This window comes from Fukomys damarensis, unplaced genomic scaffold, assembly GCF_012274545.1.
Source record: "Fukomys damarensis isolate Sample0158 unplaced genomic scaffold, DMR_v1.0_HiC HiC_scaffold_9, whole genome shotgun sequence".
Taxonomy (NCBI): Eukaryota; Metazoa; Chordata; class Mammalia; order Rodentia; family Bathyergidae; genus Fukomys; species Fukomys damarensis.
This window is the reverse complement of record NW_022900921.1, coordinates 8447472-8465665: the sequence shown is the minus strand read 5'-3', so window position 1 is coordinate 8465665 and position 18194 is coordinate 8447472. Positions and strand designations below refer to the sequence as shown.

General features: G+C 46.9%; 1 protein-coding gene across 4 annotated transcripts in view; it reads right to left on the bottom strand.

The window, feature by feature from the left end:
- Positions 1-18194, bottom strand: part of Larp1 (La ribonucleoprotein 1, translational regulator) — a 95419-nt gene that overhangs the window by 33528 nt on the left and 43697 nt on the right. Inside the window, exon 1 of one of the 4 annotated variants that reach the window (XM_033761586.1) lies at positions 10772-10840. The exons of 2 other annotated variants lie outside the window; for them this stretch is intronic. In XM_033761586.1, the coding sequence (XP_033617477.1) occupies positions 10772-10778 (7 nt within the window). In that variant the 5' untranslated portion in view covers positions 10779-10840. Of the gene's footprint in view, positions 1-10771; positions 10841-18194 lie in introns of those variants that run through there. One more of the 4 variants, XM_033761585.1, reaches the window with a different exon arrangement.

Below are 18194 nucleotides of genomic sequence, written 5' to 3'. Positions count from 1 at the left end.
AAAAAAAAAAAAAAAAAAAAAAAAGCTTAGTCTTAGTCCTTCTACACTACAGCAAAGACTCAATTCAACCAATGGAAAACCTGTGAAGGCACATGGTGATTCAACCTCAATAGGTAGCACAAAGAACTAGTTAAGAGAAAGGGAGAGAAGCTAGAACTGAAACAGAGGAAGAAATGGGATGGGCTGGCTGAGAAAACCTGCAGGAGGGAGAGGAGGTGGCCAGAGACCAGACTTCAGGCCTGAGTACTGCCAGAACGGGACTCCAAATGATCACTTGGGAAGCAGCATCCTGATGCGGCAGGCGAAAAGGTTGAGCTTAACCTGACTGTGGGGCTTAAGAGCGGTTTTCTGCACACTTGCTGTCTGCTGCCTTCTAGCGGGCCATTAGGTCCACCTTCTGAGGGAGGAGCCACCCCGTCCCACTCCCCAGATCCCAAGCGTGGGGAAGAACCTCTGCTGTGCGCTCTCACTACAGTAAACATTACCTGCTTTCTTACTCATCTGCTCCTCCAGACCAGTGTTCCATCAGGACAGGGACAAGGCTGTGTTCACAGAGGGAAGCCCCGTGCCTAGGTCAGGGCATGGCAACACAGCCAACACCATGAGGTCACGGTCTCAACCTCAGCTTCAGCCTGACCCTTTCTGGGATGAGAAAAAACTATCCCAGACATGCTCCAGCCCAGCCTTGATTCACAAGCAATTAAATGCATGAAACCAGTGCTGAGCCCCCTACCAAATTTCAGCACTTGTCAGCTGCAAGATTAGGGGGACACCGTTGGCCATGCTCCCTGAGCCACACCTTCCTCCCTGAACTGAAGGCAACACTGGCTCTACCTGCACATGTGCAGAGAGAAAGCAGGATCTCAACAACTGGGATTTCTCATCAAGGCAGGACAGACACCAGCAACGAAGTGTGGACACCATACTACTAACAAGCACAGAAATATGTAAGCATGGCACACCATTTTAACTTCACATGATTCTCTAAGTTAACATTTAAAATTACACCGGGTTATATTTCTCTCATTAATCCAGTTTTGTTAATATGGAAATCAAAGTACATGGTAGAAAGGCTATTTGCCAAGATCACAGCCAGCAAGCAGAACAGGATTTGAAGCCATGCAGTCTCTTAACTAGCAGGAAGTGGAAGAACATCTAGAGGATCCAAATTACCACCTCTATTCCCACAACCAGGCTCTAAACAGCAGCAAGGCCGCCTAAGGTCACGGGTCCTGGCAAGGCTCAATCCTGGGACTGAAGGCCAGGGACCCGACACCACCCCTCCCCCAGAGCGAGCGAGGCACAGCCCGCTACTCCAGCACCCTGGGAGCCCTCTAAGGAAGAGGCATTAGTTTGTCTACTCCAGACTATGGCCCCGGAGGCTCCTCAGCCACGGCCTGGATCAAAGCACAGAGGCTGGTGTGGGGTGCAGCTGGCAAGAATTCCACCAGGACCCCAAATGTGGAAGGTAGCACAACCATGGGGAGAGCTACCCACTGTGCCCATCGCTCCCAAGCCAGTGGGGGTGGCAGTCTGTGAAGAGCCTGGTTCACTCAGTCTGGAAATGCGACAGATTCAGAGGAGGGGCCTGAAGACTGCCAGGCCTTCCATCCCACCCCACAAACCCTAACAGCCCCTAGTCAAGACCACTTTTCCACAGAATGCTGGGTTAACCCTCTCCTCTTATTCACTGATTTGCACCTGCTGCCGCTGCCACCCCTTTTATCTGAGTCCTCTCTCTGCTCAGCCCTCCCACCCAGATTTCCCCCAGATTTTCCTGCAGGTGAGCCACAATAGTGGGCTAAAGGGTAGCACTCTGGGGAAAGTGCAGAGAAAGTAGAAGGTGGGAGGGAGGAAACCTTGGAAGGTCAGAGGATCTTGAGGCCGCTGAAAGGAAGCTGCAGGTCAGCTGTCAGCTGGAGTGCAGAGTCTGCGCCTGCTTGGTGGCCAGGCCGGGAGAGGGGCACAGGGCAGCCCAGGCTCCAGTCACATGACACTGGTCCACCTGGCCCAGGCCCAGCTGACTATCTTTAGCCCGCAGTGACCCAGGCGCTCTGTGCTCCCACTCTCCTTGCCCAGAAATGGATCCTGAAGTCCTAAGGTGGCTGTGGCCACACCCACAGCTGGTACCAGTCCCCGAAGTCCTGCCCAAAAGTCAAAATAATCATCATAGCTGAGATATATATCAACAGTCACTAAAGCCCCTGACCTGCAGGCTCCCTACCCTGCCTTTTAGGTTCTAGTTAGAAAAGTAATAACCTCCTTTTACTTACTACACATCGACAAAGTATCAAAACTGATCTAAACTGTGATTTTACTTACTTAAATAATATTATTTCAGATGTCTAGAAAATGCAACTGAGGAAAGGACTTATCTAGGATCAAGCAAGATGGCTGCTCACTCCTTAGCCATAATATAAATTCTCCTCAGGAGACCTTCCAACTATGCAGCATAAGGCACTATCCACCAGCAACTCTGGATCAAGTTCTAATTCAGCATACGGAAAAAGGAGTGGAGTCTTCGTAGGCCCACCACTTGAAATGGTTCCATGTGTGCACACCTCAACCCTACAAGGCCATAATTAATTATCCTGCCCTTACACAGTGCCAAAGCTCTTTCCACGCACAGCTCACGTAGAAGGGTTTCACAAGCACTCAAGAAGGCAGGGATGGTGATGATCCCGGATTAGCTGATGAGGAGTCAAGGCTCAAACAAGCTAAGAGACTTGTCCAATCACGATCACCAAATGAGAAGGCAGCAACAGTGGGATTGAAAGGCAGGCACAACTTCACCCCCATCTTGGCCCCATGCGAAGAATGACTAGGAGCTCTACAAGGGCAGGTATCAATCCCTCTTGTTCACTGTTTCCTAAAATACAAGATTCCAGTCTGTGCGTAGTAGGCCCACAGTAAGAATGGACTGGCGGGATTTACATTAAGTATGGTTGCTTCTCAACTTCGAGAGCATTCTCTTGCAAGGAGAGAGGCTAATTCTCCCTGTGCACTACAAATGAACGACACCACTGCAGTGTGGCTTTCTCGGCATGCCTCTGGGGTCTGGATCTACGCTGTTCTCCTTGGAAATGGAATCAGCACACTTTAATCCAAGCCAAGGGCCAGCTGAGGGCAACAGGACAGAAAAACTCCCCGGGTGTCACAGTCCCCAGGCAGTTCCCTAAATCACCACCAGCCTGCCTGGTGACTGAGACAAACTGGGAGGTACAGGCACCAGCCAGAGGGCAGCCAAAGCTCTCCATCAGCACATGGCTTGGTCCAGCCAGCTTTTCTGAGTTTTCAAAAAATGTAGCAAAATAAACTAGACCTCTAAGAGAAATTTACTCAATTTAGATTTCTGAACTCTGTCCTATAAGCTGCACCCAGCTGCAGGCTCAGGCAAGCTCTCCTGAATTTTGGACTTCACGAGCCAATCCTCTCAGGCAGGATACGAGGCAAAGATGCTCTGCTGCCCACTTTTTTCATTGCCCTCACTCAGGACCCAAAGCAGGTTTCTGTTTCTGGGGATTGACAACTGCCTCAATTAATGTAAACTCATTCCTAGTGCCCTAAATCTTAGAGCATTCTCTGCTGGAAGAGGCTTCTGAACCCCAAGAAATTATTTTGGATGCTGACCTCAGACTCAGCCAGAGCTAGAAGGGGCCCACACTATATTTACAGGAAAACTGACCCAGGAGCTACCTGGCGGTGTCCAAAGTTACCAATGCACCATAGAGCGGGCAGAAGAGCATCAAGTTACTGCACAACCACACCCAGTCACAGGTTGAGTGGAGGGCCCTAGTATCAAAGCAACTGGTCCCCACACCACTGAACCAAGGAAAGCCAAGCAGAAAGACTCAGTAACTTACTTTCCCATACACTGAAAGGAGGTCAATGATTGCTAGCTCATAAGGTTAACAAATTAAACATTATTTTAAATAAACTTAGAACACAAAACTACCATGAATGTAAAGCATTTTTTTTTCATTTCTTTGGGACAATTCTTCAATCTCCCTAGTACCCAAAGATCACAGAGTAGGGGAAGGAAGATGCTTAGCAGACTTCACAATGGAAATTCAAGACACCCAGTTAAAGCTGAATTTCACATCAACAGCGAGAAGTATTTTAGACTACGTCCTATACAATACTTGAGACACACTTATACTAAAAAATCATTCACACCCACTCACAGGTTGGGTGCAGGGCACCTTAGCATCTGAAATTCTAGTTTAACTGGTATTTTTATTTGCCAACTTTGGCTACCACAGATGGATCACAGCTCTTATGCTCCAAACTCAATGTGAGGAAATGACCAGAGCCCTGGGCTAGGATGCCAGGCCTGGCTCAGATACCACAGCCCTTGCTGCCCAAGTATGGCAAGAATTCCCCCACTGGGTGTCTTTAGTCTCTCCATTTAGAGGCCTATGATAGAAGAAGGTAGAATTCTATCCTTTGCCATCCTTCTAGTCCCAACATCTTGTGTTTTGCTCTTACACCACCGACTGCCTAAAATGCAGCTAGCTTTCCACAATACGCTTCCTCTGACATTAGGCTACAAAAGGATTCATACTAAAATTCTGAATGCCTACTTGTCACCAGAGGAGCTCGTATCAAAATGTAGATTCCTCGGTGGGTATCTGCTAGGTAATTCTATAGGTTTTCCCTGAAAATACAAGACAATAATCCTGATTCAACTCTGAGTTTCTACTGTGAAATATGGTGCCACATTTACTATTAATGTATGTATGTATGCATTTTTTTCTCCTCATTGAGTTTACTGGTACATTTTAGGGATACAGTACAGTTACATTCATTGTTGGGATCTTGTACCTCTACGTGACAGGTCTTGGTTCTCATTTTTTCCCCTTGTCCCTGCCCTCCCTTCACCCCCTCCCTCCCCTCCCCATTTACAAACACTTTATTTCCATTTTTTCATTTTCTCATATTTTTTCCCTTATTACCTTTCCCCTACCCCTTCCCACTTTCCCTACACTTTTAGCCCTTTTCCACATTGTCATACTCATTTTTTTTTTTTTTGGAGACAGGGTCTCACTCTGTAGTTCAAGCTCCCCTGAACACACTATTTAGCCCAGGCTGGCCTCAAACTCATGGAGATCATCCTACCTCAACCTCCCAAGTTCTGGAATTACAGGCATGCACCACCATGCGTGGTAACACTTAACAAAATGTCTTTACTTGGGTTGCTGTTTTAGTATTTTTTTTTTCATTTACATTCTTTTATACACGTTAACTATTTAAAGGTTTCTTAAAAAGAAAAAAATCATAGAACTGTGCAGATACTTGGCCCAACTTCCCTCCTGATTTTACCTCCCTCTCAGGAGGAGCTCCAGAGCAGAAGCCAACATGAAAAACCTTCACCTAACAGTACTGGAAACCGGGGACCAGCAAGCAGGCAGGCTTGCAATAGCACTTCTGTGGGCTAAGGAGCACCTGGAGGAGGAGCAAGCTTAGTTAAATGAAAAATGTCTGCCTCTCCCCAAACTCCGGAAATCTATTCAGGGCAGTGAAAGAACCTGAGCACCGGCAGTTGTAAGAAGCCTCCTGCACAACAGTGACACCACTGAAGGTCTAAGGATTGAGCTGTCTGATGACAGTGGGTGCCAGGGAGGAACCCTACCTCCCAGCCAGAGTCTAAGGGCTCAGGCTGCAGGCTTCAGGGGGCCTGAGGAAGCTCATCCCTTGTTTACCCACCAGTACACTCTCCAGCACCAAGAACTGAGAATGGTTAGTCAGGAAGCCACAGGTTAAGTGTCTTGGCGACATAAGGGCACAGGGGATTGGTCTGGGCTGGAAGTGGGGTTTAGCTACTGTGGCTGCACCAGGAGGGAAAAAAAGCTCTAAAGACTACTGTTCATCTCTGCTTCCTCCTTATAGCCAGACAGCCTCTACCTGCTACCTGCTCACCCAATACCCTGACAATGGCTACCACTTAAAAGGATTTACCTCAGGAACCCAGGCCTCCTGCTGCAAATCTGTTGTGCGTCAGGTTGTTTTTTTTTTTTAACTTTAAAAATTGTATTTATTTTGCCATTAGTGAATTCAACCCAAGCTCCATTCATTTTTCATGCCAACCTACCTTTCCAACCATTTTTTTCAGCTTTAATTGAGTTTATTGGTACATTTTAGGGATACAGTACAGTTACATTCATTGTTGGGATCTTGTACCTCTATATGACAAGTCTTGGTTTTCGTTTTTTCCCCTTGTCCCTGCCCTCCCTTCACCCCCTCCTCCCCTCCCCATCTACAACCACTTTATTTCCATGTTTTCATTATCTCACATTTTTTCTTTTCCCTTTTTACCTTTCCCCTACCCGTCCCACCTTCCCTTATTACTCAGGCATAAAGTATGAGAAAATAGATTCATTCATAGGAAAATAGATGCATATTAAGGATATACTCCTAAGTGAAATAAACAAGGCACACATGTGTAAATACCGAATAGTTCCTCTGGTGTGAATAATCTGCAATAATACAGAAGATCCTAATAAGATTACTGACATTGAGAAATGGGAAGAAAGGAGCTAAAGACATCAGGTTTTTAAATAGAAGAACTATTGTCTCTGTTTTAGAAGAAACTCTAAGAAGCTAAGTGCTTAATCAAAGGACACAATGAGAAAGTATGTGCACCCAAAGATCTAAAATCCCAGGCTACCCCGACCCCCTCACAGCACTGCAGGAGACAAACACTAGGTTCTTAATGTTCCCAACATGTTCCTAAGTTCCACCCTATGGGCCCTTTAGGGGGCTGAGACTACCTGTACCAGAATCAACTTCTCTGAAGCCACCAGCCCACCTCACGACCCCACCTCATAGTGGGCTAAAGCCATGCCATTTCACACTGCAGAAAAAAGCAGCAAGAAATCAGCACTATTTGCCCTCAAGGCAATGCTCCAGGGCCACTGGCAATGGCTAGGCCTTGGGGGTGTGGCCAGCACCAAAGCCCCAGGGTAATTTCTCCTCCTCCAACATATCAGAAACCAAAGAATGAAGCAAACTGCAGAGACCCTGCAGGTCAAAGGACAGGCATGACACATGGGAAAGGGGTGAGGGGTGAAAGCAGGGATTCTGTACAGGCCCTGTTACAAAGCAGAGGAGAGAAGGGAACATGATCTTTCCTCACCCTGAGCTAAGACACTCACAAGATGCTTCCTCATTCACCACTGCCTACCGCTGTCTCACCAGAACACTCTACAATGGGAAAGGTGGACACAATTCTGCCCATTTTATAGAACACAGAATTGGACATGGTGAGATTCCTGGCTTGTTCAAGAGTCTTAAACTATTTTTTAAGATTCCAACTCTGGGGCCAGGAATTTAGCTCAGTGGTTCCACTGAGCCTCACAAGCACAAGGACCCAAATTTGATCCCCAGTACAAAAAAAAATAAACATTCCAACTTGGCTCCTGTCACTATCATGAAGCAAAACAAACTTGGCCACTGAGGGGCCATGGGATGCAATGGTGAGTAAGGGTCAGTTTACACAAGACTTTAATCTTTAATTCCACCTGTGACTGACTGATTATGACTGCTAGGGCTGCTGTTCTGAGGAACCTGAGACAGCAAACAGGCTTATTTAGGTAAAGGATTATGTCAAATTCCACCACAGGAAGGAGAGAAGAGAGCAGCCACAAACACCAGTATTTGTAATTCCAGTCAAGGACTGATCAATGCTCTCTCTTCATCTCAATGAACACACAGCCCATACTGCATGCTAGGTACTATGGATACAGAAAAGGATACAACCGTCCAGGGTTCAGCCCATGAAATCAAAAGCTGATGTGAGCACTGAAATGGGTCATGGTTAAGTTAATTGCTCTCTCCTCTCAGGGACCACTCTGTCTTCACCCCAGGCAAGACCCACAACCTTAAGCCTGGCTCTTCTAGAGTTTAACACAAGGCCCAGAAAGAACGAGATGCAGAAACAGAAGTCAAGAATTATAGACCAGGTTCCCCAATGGGAAAAGCAGTGGGCTGTGAGTCTGCAAAACTGCTTACTTCACACCACCAGCAGGGCCGGAGTTCCAGCTCTGCCCCTCTACGGGAGCAACTCTGGGTTGCTCTCAATGGAAACAGAGCCCCTAACCTGGTAGGATTGAGAGGATTAAGTAAATCATTCTTTGTAAAGTGCTTGGAAATGTGCCTGTAACATAGAAAACCCTCAAGACTTGTTAGTTATTATTCTACAGGTAAAGATCTCTCAGTAACTAGTAAAGACAACTGACAAGATTTTCTACACAACCTCAAGCCACCAGTGAGCTTCCTGCCAGGTACCTGCCCTGGATATTTACTCAGTACTCCCAGCCTCACATCAATGCTTCATTTGACTCCTCTCTGGAAGAGCTATGTAGGGTACAAGGGTGGGCAGCCTATTTTCAGGAAATGGAAGTATTTCTGGACAAGACCTTCCCCATTTCAGTAGGCCTTCCCAGCCCTCTGGGTTCAGGAAGAGTATAAGGCATGTGTCAGGAGGACCAGAACCTAGAGCACCTGCACTACATCAGCCTTGGGGTTCAGGCCTCTACAACTGTCCTCTCCCAATTTCCACTACTCCTGTAGCAATGACCCTCCAAAGGGCCCCATCTTTCACTTTTCTCAAAACAACAAAGTAGAATGTAGAGGGACCCGGCACTGTAAGCCTCTTGGTGTCACATGGAACGCACCTTGGTCAAGATACAGCCTTGGCTTTTTGTAAAACAAGAAGCAACCAGACTGCTTCCAAAAGCCCCCTTAGACTTCGGACTTGAAGACTAAGATCTCCACAGAGATATCACCTCACAGGAGAATCAGCAGTTGTGATACAAATTAGGCAATACAGTAGGGAGGTCTGGAACAGCAGAGAACATACTTGAGCAACCACAAGCCAGCCACAGACCTGGGGACGCTGAACTGCCCCTCTGATCACAGGTGGCAGCCAGGCATTCCCACTCTGCTACTACCCTCAGGCCTCCCTCCCAGTACCCAGTGAGAGGGCCTCCCTCTGCAGCAAACTGCTGTGCCTGCAACTCTTGGACAGTAACACTGACAGAGTTGAGGATCTTTTAAAAAATGTTTATGGATCTTCTCACTGCTGAGCCCTGAGTATGACCTATTACTTGTGCTTCGTGCCTCCCTTGCCTTGTATCACATAATACAAAGGCTGACTTCATTTTCTTATTCCAATTGTCCCCCTTTTTAGTTTTTTTGGGGGGGCCACACTGGCCCCAAGCAGTTCCTTAAACTTGATAAACCTAACATTCCTTCCCCAGGAAAAAAAAGCCAACTACCACCTATCTGAAGGGCACCTTTGAGACTGCAAAAGATAGGAACAAATATCTTGTAAAGCTTTACAAAGTCTTAAGGGTTATCCCAATGGCAATACCAACCCTTCCAAAAGAGGAGTTTTTTGTTTTGGTTTGCCCCCACCAGAGAACAAACTCAGGACCTTGTGCTTCCAAGGCAGGTGCAGTGCCACTAAGCTAAATAAATCCCCAGCCTCTCAACAGAAGGTTTTGCTGAGACCCCAGGAGAATCAAAAGATAGTGGCTTAGACTTCTCAGCTCCGGCAGGGGTCATCTTTAGCAGTGTCCCTGCCCCATCCCAAGCAAACAGAGCTACCAGGAGACCACAACTACAAACTATGTCACTTCCTGGATCCTGAAGAAAGCCCCATCCAACTCAGGAGACTGCGCTCAAGGCTCCTAAGCACTAAGCTGCTACTCCCTCCATCAGAAACAGCTTGGGGAGTGGAGGAAGGCTGGCTTCACTGGATCCATCTGGTCTTCAGAAACCATGCCTTGGTAACTCATGTCCCTTTGCTCCTTGGGCTACTTATCCCAGCTATCTTCCAAAGGAGAAAGCAAGCTAGCAGAAGACCCACAGGTACATCTAGGGTGCAGTCTAATTAAGGCATAGTTTTGGGTGAGGGGGAACAAAAGAAAAAAACAAAACCAGATTTCTATGTGTCTCAGACCTGAAGCCATACGATCTTGCCATAAAGGAATAGAATGTGAATCACATCATGACTCTACAGGAGGGGTACAGGACTTTCCTAAATTAACCAATTATTCAGAGATTTCTAATGCTTGATGTCACCCAAGCCAACCCACATCCCTTTACGCACTGCACCCTCTGGCCCAAACGGTCTTTTTCCCACTGCTTATCGGCATTTGTTCTCCCTGAGACAGGGGCCAGTGCTGGCCACTTTCCACCACAGATGTGCTGTAAGCTTGGGGGCACATCCCAGACACTCTGGAGCTTTCCTCTATCCATTGGTGGTAGCAAGCTCTGAGAGGGCAGCTGGGCGTGCTGGTAAGAACTCTGGACCTGGTGTTTCACGGGGCTATGTTTTACACACTGCACCCATGTGGCCGCCCAGGTGAACAGCTTGCCCCGTCAGGGCCTGCTTCCCTCAGCAAAGCACAGCCCGTGTGTGTACACACATACGTATGAAATGTGGTGGGCTTGAGAGTCTTGGCTCAACCTCAGGGTGCAGTGCACGCAGGAGGTAGTGAGGGGAGACCACAGGTACGGAGCTGGGGTGTGTGAGCCTTCCCTCCAGTGACACAGCCGTGGGCCAGCTCCTTACCCTGTCTCTCTCATCAGGAAAAACTACCTTCCTCACCAACACTGCTTGGAGAGTTAGAAAACAAGATAAATGCCCTCCAAAGTCTATGTATCTGAATGGGAGGACAAACACAGTCAGGAGGGTATTATGATCCCATTTTATTAAAAAAAAAAAAAAGTGTATATATGAAAGTGTGTACATGCTAACACATACCCAGCATGTGCTGTCCGGGACACCACACGTGGAAGTAGGCAGTCACAACAGGGTTGGTCCAAACTGAAAAGGGCTTTAAGTATAAAAGACACATTACATTTTTTTAAAAACTTACTATGAAGAATGCAAAACATTTCATTAATAATTACATTGAAATGGTACTTTTAAACATACTGGATTATATTAAAATTGATTTCATCTTTTCTATTACTTTTTAAACTATGACTATTAAATTTTCAAAGTACTTATGTGCTGTATTTTATGTGTAATATGTAGCAGTGCTTTAGAAGGATACACAATTCTAACAGCATTTAGTATTTACAGTGGTTGGGGGAAAAGATTAGTAATATTGTTTTTCTTTTTTGCTAAAATAAATATACTTGGCTTTTTTTCAACACATGAATTTGTGTTGAATGAGTGATACGAGGTTTCCTCTTCAAGTTAAAGGTCTAACACATAATAGTATTTCCCACCACGCTAGTAACCCAGAAGCAGCTGGCTTGGAGGCCCTGTGGAGAAGCCCAAAGGCAGCACAGCTCTCAAGCCGGTGGCGCGTGGCCTGTCAGAGCTAAGAGGGTGTCTCCAGACGGAGGGAGGGTCAGGGCTCCCAGGAGGATCGGAGGTTCCAGCCCCAGCTTCCACTGACCAGCCCATCAGAGGCCAGAGCAGGAGCATCCAGGCTGGGCCACAGGGCTCCCGACACATGAAGATTGGTGTGGACCCTTCTGCGCAGGTATGCACAGTCTTGGGGTCAGGTACAGTGCAAGGGCAGGAATATGTAAGGAACTGACTTTGGAGTCAACATGCCATGGGCTCTAATTCTAACTACTTACTAAGAGCAAATTACTGAACCTGTCTGAACTACTATTTTCTTTCCTCCCTTCCTTCATTTTTTGAGGTACTGGGGATTAAACCTCAGGCCTTTACACTGAACTACATTCCTAGCTCTTTTTATTTCTGAGATTAAGTCTCAGCTATGTCACTAAACTGCCACAGTGCTGGGATTACAGACATACACTGCTATCATAAAAGAAGACCATTTATCCCACAGGGCTATTGTAAAAATGAGTGGAGATAATGAACGGGATGTACGGGGTGCTTGGAAGGCTGACAGACTTTCCGCTGGCTTTCCATTCTAACAACCTGCTCTGACCCAGCCTGAAGCTGGGTGGAGAGTGGCAGGGACGCAGGTCCGGGCATGGAAGCACTGCAGTCAGCTTGGTTCTGGGACCAAGAGATGGAGAGCCAGGCAGAAAACATCTGGCAGCCAAAGGCTCTTTCTGATGAAAAGGTACAGCACAACCAATGCAGCTCCTAGACAATTTGAGAAGAGGGGTTCAAAAGCTTCCTCAGTGGCCATGGATGAGGGGCAAACAGTGAATTCGTTTTAACAAGCCAGTCTACCTCCTTCAAGGCCACTAAAAGTCTACTGCAAGTCTTGCTTATTTCTACCTTGCTTCTTTCTACCCGCCCACTCCAATCTCTGTTCTCTACAGCAGAAATCTGACCATGTCAGCTCTCCCATTGTTTTCAAAACAGAACCCAGAATCCCTAAGCTGGCCTTCAAAAGCCTCCTTTCCCTTCATGCACACAGGCTTCTGAGTCTAGGGAACAACTCAAATTTATTATCATCTATGCACTTGCTGCGTGCACCTCCAGGCTAGAAGGCTTATCATCAGGGGCTCCTTACCAATCCCACCTTGTCTTACTCTTACAGGCACTCCTTCCTCAACTCAAGCTGCCCCAGCCACTGCCCCTCACCCCAGCATTTTTCTGCCAGATCACCTTGCTTTGGTTCAGAGCCCTTGCCAGTATATGGACCAATATAGACACTAAGGATGGCTACAAATTAATACTTTTCCCATAGGAAGTTGGGGCCCACATTTTCTTCCTTTCATTTTCAGCAGGATGGATCTGTGACTGTTCTGACCAGCAGAATATGGCAAAAGAAATGCTCCATCAATGGCCAGGTCCAGAATTTTAGGGTTAGGGTTAGTACTAACACTACCTCCTCCTTCTGGCCTTCAGAAATGTCTTTGCGTGAGACCTAAGCTGCCATATAGTAAGTCCTGGGTGCTCTGAAACCATGCTAGAAAATGTACCTGCAGGCTAAATTGCCAAGGCTGGCCTGAAACTTCCGATCCCCCTGCCTCAGCCTCTTGAGTAGCTAGATTACATATACTGTGTATAAGCCACTGTGCCTAGCTGCTACCATGTTTTGAGGTGGCATGTTAGGGAAAAATAGGTACCTGGAACTACCCAGTTGGCTGTGTTTTCCTATTGGAATGTAAATGTTGAGGGAAGCCCCCCACCCCACCCCGTGTTCCCAGCAGAACTTCTGAAGTCTATTAGGAAGCTGCTCTAACAAATGGGCTGAATGTATGATTTTTCAGTTTGGTGGCAGCCAAGCTTCTTCTATTAACACGAAGGCCAGGCTCAAGCCTGAGCACTCAGAATAGCGCACTAGTCTCTTGGAATGGGTCTGCCTTCCTTAGGCAGAGCTGTTCTCTGCCAGACATAGGGTCTAGGTCGCAGGCCGAGGAGGAGTCTTCTCCCAGGTATGGAACTGCCCGTCTGAACCCTAACAACATGCCTCAAGAGAAGGGCTTCCACTGTGTGTGTACCACTTAGGGCATGCACAGCCTCCTGGGGCCATTTTCTCACCCCAGCATTTTCAAGATGCCTTAGGCAGAGGGCCTATGCCTAAGGACAGGCCCCCAAAGCCCGGCCAAGCTCAGAAGGTGACAATATTAAGATGCCCAGATCTGAGCAGGAGAAGCAAATCTTGCTGGGTCAGTGTTCTCTCAACAACTGCAGTTCTGACCTCCGATGTGACATATCAAAATCAATTCTACTGGGTAAGGATCCTGCAAGGTCTCCTGGCTCAACCTCCTTTGCTTATAGGAAGCAAGAAAAGAATCTGGTGTCTTAGTAAGACAAACAATTTAGGGTAGAGAACTGGTCTCCTGCTTCCCTGCCCAGAGTTTTCTACTCTACCCTGACAGGGATTAGATCAACAGGGCAAGGAGGAGGCCCCTGTCTGGGAGGAATCTGTTGCCCCAGAGAGAATTAAATGTTCCAATGATCCTTGTTGCATCCTCCAAACAAAAGGGTTGCAATGCACCTTTCTTTCCTCTTCCCACTCCCATACTCAGTATCTGTCTTAGTCACTCTCACATCTACAGGGTATCTGAGGTGGAAGGGGCACTAGGGATTAAGATGAATAATGCAATACCCATTCCACAGATGGGGGAAGGTGAAAGTCTGCTGGGGTCTAACATAATGGCGTTTCCTGGAAATCCCATCCTTTAAGTCAGAGAGTACTTTTACCACTGCTTCAAGACACACCAGGCCACCCATCTGTTTACTCTCCCTGAAGAGGTGGGAAGGCTTCCTCTCTACCTGCTTTCACTATTTTCCTATAAGGATGCTCCTTGGCTTGTGAGCTGGACAGAATGTTGTCCTTTTTCCTTCAAACAAGGGTACGTATAAAGCCTGGGTCCACAGGTCTCACTCATGCTGGAAGGAAGCCCGGATCAGAGACAGCAAACATAAGAGCCTGCAGGAGACAAGCCAGGACCCTTCTTCATCTGAAGGGCAGCTAGGTTCTGCCACTGGACAACAGTGCTAAGAGGCCTAAGGCGGCTAGGTCTTCTCCTGCTGTCCCTGTCATAGCCTGACACAATCCATAAACCGTGCCAGTCACTTAAAAGTATACTACTCAGTGGAGTTTCTAGCTTATGTATTGTTTTTTTTTTTTTTTAAAGAAAAGTAGGAACTCCCTAAACTTCTAGATAATTTTTCTGACTTTTAAATATGGATGACTAAAGTGTTCTTAAATGCAAATCAACTGAAACTTACCAGTAGGCTATACTGGGCCTCAGAAGATAGACAGAAATGCCCAACTGAGACTTCTGCCTAAAAGAGAGTATGTATCTTAATGAGTCTGTTTACCACTGAGTTCTAGGACCTGGCACCCAATAGATGTCAAACATTTCTGAATGAACAAATCAAGAGAAGGATTTTGCTAACTTACAGCTATAGAGCATAGTCACGATCCAAACTGTTCCACTATCACCATTCAAGGAATTCAGTACCTCCTGTGACAGCTGAAACATTTGGAGGCACTGCTGAAAGTCACTACTTAACCAGAGCCACAAACCACTAATGTTGTCTCCCACCTGCCACCAGAGCTGTAACCACAGGGCCACAGAAAACATGTCTGTTCAGATGCTTCAGTCCCAGGCCACCCTAACCTATGATTCTATGTGCACAATAATCCTAGTTGTTCAACTATTCCTTTCTCATAAAAAGGTGCACACGTCTCACTGAGCCACCTCTTGCATTTTCCCGATTTCCTGTCTCTTTCGCATACACGCTACATCCAACCTTGATCCTACCACGTTCAAACCATACCCGACATCGGGCTCGGAAACAAGGGTATCTCACTGATTCCAACTGGTCTCTCTCATACATACACACAAAAAACAACAATAAAGAGAACTCTCCTTCCCCGAACAAACTCAAAGCTGTTTGAAGACACGAAAGATGGAGTGAGCGTTACTGCAAAGCCTCTGTGTGCAGCACTGTCTTACACTTCCTCTGGGGCATTCTCAAGCACCGATATTTGGTTTGAGGGTTTTTGTTCTTTGAGCCAGGGTCTCACTCTGTAGTTCAGGCCGGCCTTGAACTCATGACCATCCTCTGGCCTCAACCTCCAAGTAATCATGCCTGTGATTACAGCCATGCACCACCACATCTATACAGTGCCAAAATTTGGGTTTCTAACTGCTGGATTATGCTCCCAAAGAGTCCTTAAATTCCCCCTTGAGACTCTGGTCAGAAGAACCACCTTTAAGATTTGAGTCGGGTTACCTTTTGGGGTACAGTCAGGTCCAAACTGCGGGGGTTAAGGGGAGGTGGACCCAGGAAGACAAGGAAGTGCTAAAGCCATCCTTAAGTGGCTTTTAAAAAACTGAAGACCTCGATCAAAATACTGACCTCAAAGAGGAACACCGGTCACATTACCACTTTTTATTATGTGAGGCTCTGGTCAAGCACTTACAGTATATATCTTCCTTTCATTCATCTTCAACAGTGATCCTAGTAGGTGGGAATTCCTGAACAGGTCCATTTAGCAAGACCCTGAAGTACCTGACCCATCCAAGGTTGCCAATGGCAGGGCTAAGACTGCAAAATCCATACTCAACCATTCAGTGTTGTTTCTTCCTTCACGGGGGGAGTGAAAGCACAACTGCAGTGGGAAGGAGTTCAAGTCTCAGCCTTGCTTTGAGTGTAACCTTGAACAACTTATTTCCTTTCCAGTCCCCAAATATTCCAACCTATAAATGAGGGATTCACATGCAATGACCCCTGGTCTTTTCCAATTCTAGGGAAAGAAAAAGCAAGCCCTCTGCCAGGCATGGTGGTAGATTCCTGTAATCCAAGCACTTGAGGAGATGAGGCAAGAAGATCGCCACAAGTCTGACGGCAGCCTGCACTACACAGTGAGTTCAAGACCAACAGTCCAGACTATATAAGCACGACCCTGCCCCCTGCCCGTGGAAAGAAAAAGAAAGAAGAGGAGAGGGGAGAAAACAACAACTAAAACATACCCCCAAGGACTCGGGAGGGGGCCAGAGCCTACAGCTAAGAACTGGGCTGGGTAAAGCTAACTGTATCACAGCATTCTCCGGAACTCTGGCAGTTTATCTGGGAGCAAATGCAAACACACTCATCAGCACAGGTGTAAATGTAATGGCTAGATTCAGTCAGGGACAGGAGGCTTTGATGGGAAGAAAATGTTGCATATACAGATGCCAGCCCTTGGCAAAGTCCAGACTTGAGCTAAAGAGACTGCCCGGAAAGAATGTGAGCTTAGGAGGTCCATTACAACATGGCAGTCCTGGTGGCAATGGTGGTGGATTCTGACCCACCAGCCTACCCACGCTACTAATTCCAAAACCTTCTCTTCTTCCCACGGGGGTGGTAGCCCAGGCAAATGGGCAAGCATGAGCTCAACACAGGCCCATTCAGGAATGGTGCTTCTTCCCGTAACTGAGCTACTTTCCAGATAAGGCAGCTTCTGAAGAGCCAGAGATATCCCATGAACCCAGCCACTCCCTAAAACACACACGCACACACACACACACACCACACACACGCGCACACGCAGCTAATAACTGCCCAAGATATACATGTCAGGAATGACTTAGTCTGCTTCCTTTTGTAATATGGGAACTTTGCCCCAAAGGATCGAGCAATCAACTCCAAAACAACTACTGTAAACTTGGTTCACGAACTTGATTTGTTCTGAGTTTGGAAAAGATGGGCCCCGTTTGTATTTGTGTGGGAAAGATGGCCTCAGTTGTGTTTGTTACCCAACACAGTTTGCAAACAAAAACAAAATTTTGCCAAACACTTCTGTTTGAGAACCAAAAGCATGCATGAATTGTGGTACCTCTACAGAGGCTCTCCATGCAGCAAGCATTAGTTTTCACAAAAAGAAAAATCTGACCACGGCACTCCCTCACTCAGGAGCTTTTATGGCTCTCCATCCACTCATCACCAGTCTTCTCCAGTCATCCTCATTACAGCCACGGGAAACACGGTTCCCTGAACCCCACAGCCTTCTCACACCAGAATGAAGTGTTTGCAGGCCTTTTCTCTGTATGGCCTACTCACCCCTCTCAACTCAGCTCAGCACTGCTTGCCTCAAGAGATAGATTTCTCTGACCCAGACTGAACTGAGTATCCCTGCTATACTCCCAAAGCATTACAGATTTCCTTTTTCTTACATAGCTCCCACTGTACTGAATTTCGAGTACACGTGCCCCTTTCCAACGCTTGTTATTCACTACCGTATCCTCTACATCTTACAGTGAATACTCAGATTATGCTGAATGTAGCTAGCAGATTTGTCTGTTCATTCTCCAATTAAATGTTCACTGAGTAACTGCCTACTATGATGTGCCACGCACCACTATAAGGTGCTAGGGACACAGCAGTGGTCAAATATCAAAGTTTCTGACCCAGTGGTAAAATGAAGCAGGGTCAGAGAGACGGGGAGCAGTCCAGAGTTGGAGCTCACACGTAAACTGGGCAGTCTGAGAAGCCCTCTCTACACTGATCTGGGGGAAGCACATTCCAGAACACAAGGTCCAAAGCAGAAAAACACAGCACACTCCCAGAAAACACAAGGACCAATGATGTTGGAAGGGAGCGAGGAAAGAGGACAAACAGCAAAAGACAGCAAGGGTAGAGGGAAAGGAGGACCAATTCAGGTACAGTCTAAGAACTTCAGATTTGCCTCAGCTATCAAAAGCCACCAAGTAGGGCCGGGGATTTAGCTCAGCGGTTTTGCCACCTGCCTTGCAAGTGCAAGGACCAGAGTTCGATCCCCAGTACAAAAAAAAAAAAAAAA